This window comes from Thunnus thynnus, chromosome 11, assembly GCF_963924715.1.
Source record: "Thunnus thynnus chromosome 11, fThuThy2.1, whole genome shotgun sequence".
NCBI classification, from domain to species: Eukaryota; Metazoa; Chordata; class Actinopteri; order Scombriformes; family Scombridae; genus Thunnus; species Thunnus thynnus.
Genome location: NC_089527.1, coordinates 24,517,378 through 24,529,363, shown reverse-complemented (window position 1 = coordinate 24,529,363; position 11,986 = coordinate 24,517,378). Strand labels below are relative to the sequence as shown.

At 40.0% G+C, this 11,986-nt stretch overlaps 1 protein-coding gene across 1 annotated transcript; it reads left to right on the top strand.

The window, feature by feature from the left end:
• The first annotated feature begins 9,490 nt into the window (after positions 1-9,490).
• On the top strand, positions 9,491-11,471 carry si:ch211-184m13.4 (uncharacterized protein LOC798560 homolog). Its single transcript, XM_067602647.1, has 4 exons — positions 9,491-9,554; positions 9,685-10,038; positions 10,357-10,871; positions 10,952-11,471. Exons 2-4 carry the CDS (start codon positions 9,690-9,692, stop codon positions 11,114-11,116), a joined length of 1,029 nt encoding a protein of 342 aa, XP_067458748.1. The 5' UTR covers positions 9,491-9,554; positions 9,685-9,689; the 3' UTR covers positions 11,117-11,471.
• The last annotated feature ends 515 nt before the right edge of the window (positions 11,472-11,986 follow it).

Below are 11,986 nucleotides of genomic sequence, written 5' to 3'. Positions count from 1 at the left end.
TAAAGCTGTGTACACATGGTTCACCTTAGGACAGACCTGCTTACAGCACAATGTCAATGTTGGACTCCCTCTGTGCACTCTGTCGAATGCACCTCTGTGATGGTACAGCAGACAGAGTTCCCATAGCATGCTTCAGGCTATATCATACAGGATACAGCATTATGGCAGTAAAAGCAGTTAAAAATGTGGTGCTTTTATTTAATAGTGAAACCCAGTGGCGAGAATATACTCGCTTATTTCCATATGTTGCACATCCATTCTGATTTATGAAATTATATGAGTTCATTCATTATTCATATCAGTGGTGGAGTTATTACCATTTCTCCCGTCAGGCCTGCCACTGACACCACAAACATTATGAAATCACAGTTCGCCCAAGGCGTTGCTGCTGCTGTGAAAAGTGGTCACAACTGACTAGTTAGCACGGGCATGCAGTACACTGGAGACAAGCACTAAATGCCATTCAAGTGACCCGTGAATTTTTAATATAAGCAAAGTGATGACAATAAGACAAGTGACAGGGAAGAAAAATTACTGTGGAACTGAATATTCCTGACACATGATCTACTTTAAACTCAGAGTGGAGTTCTTTTATTACTGAGCCCTGAGCAGTACAGGAGCTACAGTACGCACAGCCTTACTCTTAATGCAGTCCAGGTCCAGAGTGTACTGTAATCACACCAGGACCCAATGTGCAATCAGCAGGGTCCATTTGTAGATGTCCCACTTTGATAATAAAGCTAAATTCTTTTAAAATGAATAAGAATTTCACACCACAGCAGACTTTAGTTGTAAGCTAATTTGTCACAGGCTTATCAAGGCCTATTCATCACTGATCTAGTAATTACCAGAATGAGCTACAGGACAACCCCCCCTTTGTCCCCCTCTTTTCTCCCCCCAGCGATGGTCAGCCTGTAAAACCAAGATGTGTTGGCACCTTTATGATATAAATACTCACACACCCTGGGCATAAGAAAGCTGTCAACAGAACATTTGTTTTCCATTTTTCACCACCCAAAGAACTTCAAGCTGAGGGGGAAAAAAGGAGACAAGGCGTTAAAAATTTACTGCAACACTAACTATTTTGCCCCTTGGTAAATTTTGCTACTTTAACAGATGGGGCTTGAATTGGTTCCCTTTTATTTAGTGCAACAGGATCATCCGAATTTTCATTCAACAAGCTCTCACCTCCACACATGCTTGGTTGTGGTTGGCACATGCAGATTAAATGCATAAGCACACATGCAGTACATTCACACATGCGTGATCATGTATGTGTGCTGACACACAGTCACACATACACACACACATAGCAGCTGCTATCACTGTTCTCTCTTAATGCCCATTCATCACTAAACTTTTTGCTGATTGAAAAACACAAGTGCATGTCAAGTGAACTGTAAGACAAGGGATGTCAGAGGTGCGTGATCTGACCCACGCATGGAAGTAAGCTGTTATGACCCCCCCGTCCACCCTACCGTAAATAGATCAAAGCACATCTGTTTCTGTGTCCAGCAGCCACACATCTATAATTGCAAACTGGCCTTAATGGCCCAGAGCGACCCATCAGATGCTAAGCAGTTTGGACACAGGTGATGCTAAAGCATATGAGCGGAGTGTTACCATCAGTAATCGCTGGACAGGGAATTCTCTGGAGCCACAGTAGCGGCTGTCTGGTCTCTAGTGGACTGAAATAGATATCACAACTTCAGCCCAAGGACGGAGGTCCTGAGGGGCCAGAGCTGACCACACAGCTGGGATTGTGGAGCAGGGGTAGACCAGTGGTCAGGAAGAGTACGGGGATTGAAGATTGGTGCGGAGAAAGAGTTGATTAAGACTCTATAGCAATGTTATGGCTGTAGAAGGTGTATTCCAGGGAATGAGTTTAGCAGGCATAGCAGGCACCTACCCTCACCTAAAAGGCCCCGTTGTAGGCAAAAGAGAGAACCCAGAACAATTCACGGTTTCAAAAGAGGTCTAGGAGAGTCCAAGCTGGTCTTGGCTGAATGGAATAAGCACTAAGTGACGAGAGAAGCCTCAAGTTGGCCAGTTGTCACAGTGTGACACTGATTCAGCCTAATGAGCGTAGTGCTGTCACCACACATCTGCCTCTCATTCACTTGTAGAATCTGGCAGACTCAAAACCTGCTGGAGTCACTGCTAGATGCTGGAACTCGAGACACCGCCACCTCACTGCATCAGCGCTGGTTGCCAGAAAACAAGAAACCTAACAAACTAACTTGTACTTTAACCACAGAAATAAACATGCAGACAAGCTTTGGTCATGAATCATCATCCTCCAAGAATGGCAAGAAATGACAAGACTTGACCTGAAGTTGTTTGAATGACTAAGTAACATCTAAATATCATCATAATATATAATTTGTTTGTCTTGTATGTAATGTATTTGAAAAGGTGTCAGACTTTGTAAAACATTTGATTTGCATTTACTTGCATTTATTTGCTTGTAACTGTAAACAAATCATACTTTTTCATATATACAACACAAATGATTTTCTTAATTTATTATCTTTTTTTATGACCAACATAGTCATCAAATCTAATTTGATAATGACTTTCTCATATTTCACAATTACATGACAGGTAAATTCTCACTCAAATGATATACCATAGCTATCTTACATTTGTTTAAGACAACAAATGCCACATTGTTTTTGACTCGCTTTATGACTCGATAGATGAAATGTTACAGTAATGATATTGGAGTGTGTGTGGTAGATATGAGCCTTTCTGTTGATCAGAAGAGACAACAAGACAACGGGAAAGACTGTATGTCCTTTAAGGTGATAATGATGATTAGGTCGTGGTGTCTCTGATCTGCAGAGGACAGCAGTCCTCCCATCTGTCTCTGCAGACTGAGCAGCTACTCAAAAATTCCTCATGGGCATCCTCCTGGAAAATAGCACAAAGGTTTACTAAACATCATTGTGGCGGTGGCACCAATTATTGTTAATATACATCAAATGGCCTCAGCCGAGTCCAAGAAACAGACTGATCACTCCAATGACGGCAACTGTCAGTCTGCTCCCCAATGAAGAGAGCTGTTGAAATAATTAGTCCATGCCCTGTGAATAAAACAATAATACAACAGCCGAGATGACATTCAAAATATGCACATCGCCTCAGATGACCTGAAAACCTGCCACGGCATGGACCGTGGAACAAGGCCACATCTTCAAACGTAGCCTTGAGTCTCTGGCCACAGTTGAATACAGGCTTTGTTTAAGTGTAGTATGTATATGTTGGGGTAACATCAGTGAAGAGGAACAGTGACCAAAAACATAGCCGTTGTTGAGACATCTTTTGTTTGACCTTCTGTTCATAAGTTTTGATCCATACACACACGGTCATTAAGCTATGCTTTAAGAATTCGCTGCACTTCAGGCCTACATTTCAGGCTCCATTAATTTTGAAAACAGAGTTAAACATTTATCATGTTTTTTAAAGTTATAGACATTACATTGAACACCAAATCAGAAACTGCAGAAAAAGCACAGATAAAAAACTCAGATCATATACTGTGTGTAGAGAGGAACTAATGTAAAACAAAATGACTAAAGACAGTACAAAAAAGTTAAACAAATGCCACCAGTTGGAAATAGCTGAGGCCAAAGGTCAGAGCTCAGAGCTGAAATGATTATTTTAATGCAGATCCTGAAGATGGTGCTGCTCAGCTGAATTTCCTGTTTCTTCAGGCTTTTGAAAAAATGAATTACTTTACCGGAAACTGTACACACCCAAAACCACGCTGTACCCATAGTACGGCACTATGATGCAATGGGTTTAAGAAACCTCCTATCGACTGGTTTCAGATCCTGTTTCAACATGCTGCTGAAAAGTCACTAAATCCCTTCAGTCCCCAGGGGTGCTGTACTGTAGCTGACCTCTGATTCACCAGTGGGTGGGAGGGGGCTAATTTGACAAGAGGATCAATAATGGATCACACAAACTTTAATAACAAAGCAATCTAAAACTGATTAGATCTATCATACTCAAAGTTGTGAGATATCATTATTTTTTCTTAAGTCATGAGATGGTGATAATGCATGTCACGTTTTAATTATTTTATTTTGGAAAGGCCTTATTATGGGGAGTGTGGCACCATTGATTGGGCTATAAACTAGATATCACTACCCCCTGTAGCAATGTGGATGTTGTTAAGATCGAATAAAAGTGCTCAATATACAACACAAATAGAATAGTATAATTTGTAAATGCAATTATATTAATTTTTGCATTATTTGCATTTCAACACAAAGCTGCTTGAGAAATGCAAAAAAAAAACAACTGTTAATGCGCTACTGTTTTTGATGTACAGCACACTTTAACCTTTCCTCATCATAGAACAATGAACAACAAAATAGTCACACAATATAGAGTCAGTGATACTCACACAGATGAGCAGTTTGTGAGTTCAAAGCTTCAAAAATCTCCCTGAGTATTATTGTATTAAAACTGAACAATGTAATGCCACATTCAGCAATGGTTGAAACACTGGCACTGCAGCACTCAAAAAAATGACAAAACATTGTATTGCGTCTGTACTTTAAAGCCAGTTTTAAATTGCAGTATTATATCATTAAATGACAAGCAGTGGGTGGAACTGTTCTGTTTTTTCTGTTCAGGATTTGGCCTTCAAATCATGATGTGTGTTTCATTGTGCTGCATCATTTTTCTGTCTGAAGCAACAACAAAAGCTTTTTCTGTCTCACTGCTTTTGGTAAAATGTCCAAAACCCAGAAGCAGCTTCTAAGGGTCTCACAATGATGCCTCTGGCACCATTGATCAGACTTGTATAAATCACTGAACTCAATCCTTTTATACAGTTCTAACAATCAAGAAAACACTGAATCCGTCAATGTGTGCAGGCCAATCAGAAGTTACTGTTTGTGGGTGCTCTTGTGAGTTGTGTATGTGTGTGATGAGCCCATTAAACTGATGATTTTATGTACCATGAGACTTTCTTAAATGTTGGAGAAATGTAGAATTCACAGCATGTTCACGGGTGTGAAGTCAAGGGCAGTTCAAACAGACACCAGGCACAATGGGTCGGTGTGTGTTTCACAACCTGCTACACCAGTGTCAACACTGTGACATGTTGGATTAAGAAAACTTACTATGAAATGAAAGGCATTGTGGACATTCTTTAAGATGCTGTTTATAGACACCTGTAACAACCACCGATGTTTCCTCACACAATGCAAGAACACTTTTGTCTTCAGATTATTGTTCTTGTTTCGATCTCACACCAAACAAGGCATGTAGAGTGGAGCAGCACTTGTCTTTGGGAAGCAAATGGTTTAAAAGTCTTGGCTGAAAAACAACAAATAGCTCATCAGTGATAAAGCTGACAAGCATGATGCAAAGTGTGAACTGAGAGTCTTCACGCGAGCGTGGTGGAGCAGAGGGCCTGAGCAGGGCAGGCGACGGCTGATGCATGGGGGGAGATGGTGATGATGAGAACAGACACGAGCCACATGAGGCCCCCTGACAATGCAGGAGTCCCCTGCGGTATGTCCAGCAGTCTTCTTATGTGCACGCACACACACTTACACTTACAGACACACACAGTGGTGCATTAGAGTAGATGCACGCATGCACACAAGCACGCAATTGTGATCTTACTACACTGAATTTGTAAAAAATGGTAAAATGTAACACAAAAAATGTGAATGGTAAAATTAAAAAAATGTTTAAAACCTGAAACATTTTGCTTGAAATTTTTTTTTTTACTATAAACGGCACTGTATTATTTTCTGTTTCTGATTCCTAATGATTGCACTCCCTCTAGTGGTGGTATGTTTTATTGCAGTAAACCCTAGAAGTCTGTATTGCAACTGTACATTTTTTTGTATACACACATATATAGTGTATGCAAATGTTTTGTGCATGTCTATGTGTACAAAAAAATCACCATTATCAGAAAAGTTATTGTCCACCACAACACAATAACATTGCTTTTATTTGGCTGCTGAATTGGTTGACAGCAGCACAGTGAAGTTGGTTGATAAACCAGACTTAAATATAAGCTGTGTGGGGGAAGTTTCATACACAATTCATTTTGGCAGCAAAAAACATCCCAAATTTGGTTAGGCACCGTTTGTGGAACCATGCTGGCTATTCCACACATGTTGTGGACACCAGAAGTCATTCCCAGTTTGCCTCAGCAACACACCACTGGTCCCCCTCCACCATGAGGGTGCCTTTAAAACGATATGCCTTCTGGGGTGTTCTTTTATGGGCTGCAGTTGCACCATTGACTATTGTATAATTCTCTTCAAATCAGTTTGTTCCCCCCTCCTCCCTTTTTTAGCCCACCCCTGACTTAACAACCAGAAAAAGGTCACATTTCTGAGAAGTGACTTCCATGCATGTTCCATGCTGGGTCGTCACTTTCAATTTCCTAAGACCTTTCATGTCACACACCCATCAACCCAGAAAACTGCAAACACTACTGCACACTACCATGTGCTCCATCCTAACTTGTCATGGTGCTGGTGTGATATATAAAATAGAGCACTGTAAAAGGAAATGATATATATTGTAAGCAGTTGTTCTGTCTCAGACATTGAAGTACATTTAGGTATTTGTCAGAACACAAAATACAACACAATTTGTATGATGTCTGAGGTCAATTGAAAGGTGAAAGTCATTGACATGGCTATTTCATAAATCTTAACAGTTAGACAGCGCTACATAGGTCTACATTGCTGAAATTTTTTGGGGGCAAAAATGAAACATCTTCTTTCCATGTCCTCCTGCGCTCCTGCAGTATTTAACACTGAGATACCCTCAGGACACCCAGTGAGCACTCAACAAACGACTGTCTTTTCCTTTTCCAGTACACCATTCAGATGGTACGAGATGTTTAACTCTCTGCACAAAATTAATGGAGCATGAAATGTAGGCCTGAAGTGCAGCAGGCTCCTAACCTGCAGGTGACATTGTCTACATGAAGCTCTTATTGTGACCTAAGTGAGCTGTATTATAACCACATTTGACTGGTGACAATTAGTGACCTTTTGCCTATCCAGCAGCCATCCATTTCAATTACACCAACCCTGGAAAGCTTTGGTGGGTGAGCGAGATGAGATACTGCAGCCGGCGTACGTGTACCGTAATTCTAGTGTTAGCTTGACAACTGTACTGTACTCCTAGTCTTACACTACTTTGATATGATTAAGCATACTGCTGGAACATACGCTGAGTCAAATTTTGCATTTCAATTGAGTTTTTAATTGATAATAATAAAGTGTTGATGGGTGTCTTTTTTTTTTTGTTTGTCTTTGAAAGGTCGTGCCACCTCCTCCTCCGAGCACTCATCATTTCTATAAAATGATGAGTGTTTTCTTCATTTAGTAGTGGCTATTACTGAAATAATGAAGTTATTTACCAACTGAGTCTGAGTCTTGCTGAAATAAAGCTGCTGCACCTTTCTCTCACTTTTGTTGCAAGGTTTTTACCACCATAACTATTCTCAGAATCTGTTTTTTTAAGATTGTTCATATATTCTTTCTTGGGTGCTGGTGGTTGAGATATATGTAGATGTGACATTCTAGAAACAGTTAGTGATTCATCACACATCACAGCATTGTGACAGTTTTTTCTCTCTCTTTTTTTTTTTTTGTTTTTATCAAGCACCAGCAATACTTCAGTTTCCTTCTATATCTTCCATCAGCTCTACCTCAGGCCTGCCTGCTTTCACCTCAGCTACACAGAGTACAAACTTGAGAAACCTCAGAGGCAGGAACATAATATAAAACCTCACACTGTATCATTCCATCTAACCTTTCGCAAAAACATGCTGCACTCACTGCAAGCAGTAGTGCAGAGGCTGTTTTATTAAACTATAGCCATGGCACATATTACATTACATTACATTCATTTAGCAGACAGTTTTGTCCAAAGCATCTTATAATAAGTGCATTTAACTTCCATAAGAACAAGCAATTTAACAATTATAACAATAATGTAACTATCTGCAAGTACATTTAGATGTATGCATATACATGTGTTAAACAGCAGTCACATTAAAATGAATATTTCATTTATGCAAAAAAGCAACATTAACACAATCAGTACTTGCTCTCTCTCCTTTTCTATCTGTGTTAAATGCACACACACACACACACACACACACACACACACACACACACACACACACACCATATATTTATCAGATCAAGTTCACTTATGGGAACATTGCACAGACTTTCACAGACACTCATTTCCTGGGGACTTACCCTTACCTAAACCATAACCATTACTTGCCTAACCCTAACCCTAACCTTAACCACTGACCCTATAACCCCAAATTGGAGACAAATTGGAGACAATTGTCTCCAATTTGACATCCCAAATTAACTGGTCTAAAATCTGAAATTTGTCCCCAAAAGTAGCCTATGACAGATCACACACACACACACACACACACACACACACACACACACACACACACACACACACACACCAAGATCACACACACACACACAGATACACACTCAGCTGTTTTTCCATCACTTCAGAGGGCATTACATTGACTTACATTCATTTCCTGGAGACTTATCCTTAACCATAACCCTAAACTTACCTTAACTTTAAACCAAATCTTCACCCTAAAATCCATAATTCCCCATAAGGGAGGCGAGTCCCTACAACATGACTGTAAACAGATTTACATCCCCACAATGAGAAGAATACCTGAATACACGCACATGCACACAAACAGGGTGGTGGTGTGTTTGTGTGAGTGTCCCTTGTGTGTAAATGTACACCAATTAATTAAACTTTGTTTGTACACGATATCAAACAATAAAAATATATGAAAATATAATATAAATGTTTAAAAAATATTCTAAAAAATATACAGACGGGTGACAAATTAAAGGAAAAACCAACATAAAGTGTCTTAGTAAGGTTTTGGGTCCCCATGTGCCTCCAGAACAGCTTCAAGACACCTTGGCATTGATTCTACAAGTCTCTGGACTCTTCTGGAGGGAGGAACACCATCCTTCAAAAAGATATTCCCTCATTTGGTATTTCAATGATGATGTGCTGTCTGACACTTCAGTCCAAAATCACCCATTGGTGTTCAAGTGGGTTGAGATCTGGCGACTGTGAAGGTCATAGCATATGATTCACATCATTTTCATACTCATCAAAACATTCAGTGACAGTAAAACAATGTATGATATGGTTTTATGAAACATGTGGACTGCATTTTTTTATATTTTCTATATTTATTTAGCTTACACACTATACACTATTATAATTAAGGGGGCTATAAACACACATTTGTTACAAAATTGTCAGTGGACAGCTCTGAAATAGCTTGTGCCTATTGTGTATCAACTCTAGTAACTACTGAGACTGTATGACAATGTTTGACAGACATATGATGTCAAAAGGAGAGGTGGGATTTGACACTTCATGCAACTTTTGCAGAGGTATTTCAGGCATCACAACTCAATTTACAACCAGAACCAAGAGATTCAGGAGCATAAACAGTCAACTTGGCTACTCTCTCTCTTATAGTAAGTACTCTTTATTATGATGATCTTTATAGATTATTTTAGTAGTCTCTTGTTCCTTTACTTATGCACACTTGTTTCCTGCCTGTAATGATTTATCATTTGCACTGTGATCCTTTTTCCACAATAACAGGCAGGATGGCTGTTGGTAACATCACCCAGGACACTGCTGAAACCTCTCCAAACCAGAGCAACTGTGATGTGTTTGTCTACCAAAAAACTGCAGTGGTCCTCTTCCCCATTTTCTACTCTGTGGTTTTTATCATCAGTGCATGCGGCAACAGCTTGGTTCTCTATGTGATCTGCCAGAAAAAGCAGAAGTTCAACTCCACCTCCATCTATCTGGTCAACCTCGCGCTGTCCGATACTCTGTTCACCCTGACACTGCCAGGCAGGATCACCTACTACATCCTCCAGTATGACTGGCCCTTTGGTGACCTCCTCTGCAGACTGACCACTCTCCTCTTCTTTGCAAATACATATGCAGGTATATTATTTATAGATTATTTATTATTTATTTATATATTATTTATTTTTCTGTTGAAGAATGTATGTGTGAAAGATATTAGTCTTCACATAGGACAATAAAACTGAAGAGTTGATTGTTTAAAATATGCTTTATTTAATGTAAGCACAACATCTACAGTATATCCTGTAGAGCATAAAAATCTGTATCAGAATGCCAGCCTATTTGACCCAGATTCATGACCTCTACCTTTGCCTGTTATCTAGGGAAATTATTGTCTTGTCTGTTTTGGATGTGTTAAGCACAAACTGTTTTGCAAATCCATTTTATTTCCACCAGGTATTGGCTTCATGACCTGTATCAGCCTGGACCGATATCTGGCCATGGTGCATCCACACCGGCTGCAGTGTTTGCGGAGCGTGCGGGTGGTTCGCAGGGTCTGCTGTCTGGTCTGGGCTCTGGTGTCTCTGCAGGTTGCTCCTCTGCTGTTCCGTAGCATGGTGCACAAGAACCAGGAAAGAAGAACCTGCATGGAGTACTTTGACTTTGAGGGCTCCCGCTTCATGCCTTATCTCCTGCTTCTGGCCTGTTCTGTCTCCTTCTCCTGTCCGCTCATCATTATCTTGGGCTGCTACGCCAAGATCAACCTGAAGCTGCGAGCTGCAGCCAAGCAGAACTCTGTGACTGGCCGATCAAGGAGGAATCATAGGGTCAACACCATCATTCTCCTCATCCTCCTCACGTTTATCATATGCTTCAGCCCTTACCACCTCAACGTTATACAGTTTATGTCCAGGAAGATACACCACCAGGTAACCTGTGAGGATCTGAAGGCCTTTAAGGTGTCCTTACAGGTAAGAATTTTTGTAGTTCATTTGATTTATAGCATTCCCCATCAATTATCCTCTTCATAATCCTTCTCTCTCCCCCGCAGGTTACAGTCTCACTAATGAATTTCAACTGCTGCTTGGATCCAGTCATCTACTTCTTTGCCATTAAGACCTACAAAAAGCGGGTGATGAGCCTGTTTAAGGATTATCTGTATACTTCCGGTGCCTCCTCCAAAATGACAGCTGAGAACAGCAGCAGCAACACCTGAACGAAACCACATCTGAGGTTACAAGTGATATGCCTACAAATGTCACAGTACAGGCCCAGTTCACTCTGTTAAACTCAAAAACGTCCGTTTTTGTCTCTTGTATAGATGCTCTCTTTGGAAATGAATGATAAATCTTTCATTTACGATATTGTGATAGTTGTGCATGTAAATATGCAGTAGATGTAGATGCAAACGCAAGAAATATCAGATTTCCAGCTCAACAAAAATGTATCCTCACATGTAAAAGTGTTGTTCTCACCTTTGTTTGAGAACACTGTATGCAGTTTAATATTATTCCATATCTATTAAATTTTTCTTTTTAAAAATTTGATGCATCTTATTGCTTTTCTTATTCTTATTGCCATTCTTGTGAATATATGTGTGTGTCATACAGTAACACAGTGTCAAAATAAATTTGGTTTATCAATGTCTGTATATTATACATTAGATGTCTCTTTGCTTGAATGTGTATGTGTGTAGGTTGAATTGCCCTAACCTAGATAAAGTACCTAAGTTTCTAACCAGCAACTTTCACTTCCTTTATATGAAGAAAAACAGGCAGTTCAAGACATGTGGCAGTCATCAGTCTAAGTGTGAGTGGAAGTTATAAATTTTATTCATGGAAACTTTGGTTATTTGTAATCTGTGCTCTCCTACTATCAAACACATTATTCCTATGGTCCCCATAGTACATATCTCATATTATACAAGAACTCTGGGTACATGGAGTACATCTCTCTTTCTTACCCACATTTGACTTCTGCGTAGGAGGGCACAGATGAATATCATCACCACTTCCTCACCCACCTTTACCGCTCCCCCTAACAGGCCTCATTCCTGCTGGGTCCCAGGTCTCTGTGTGTGTGTGTG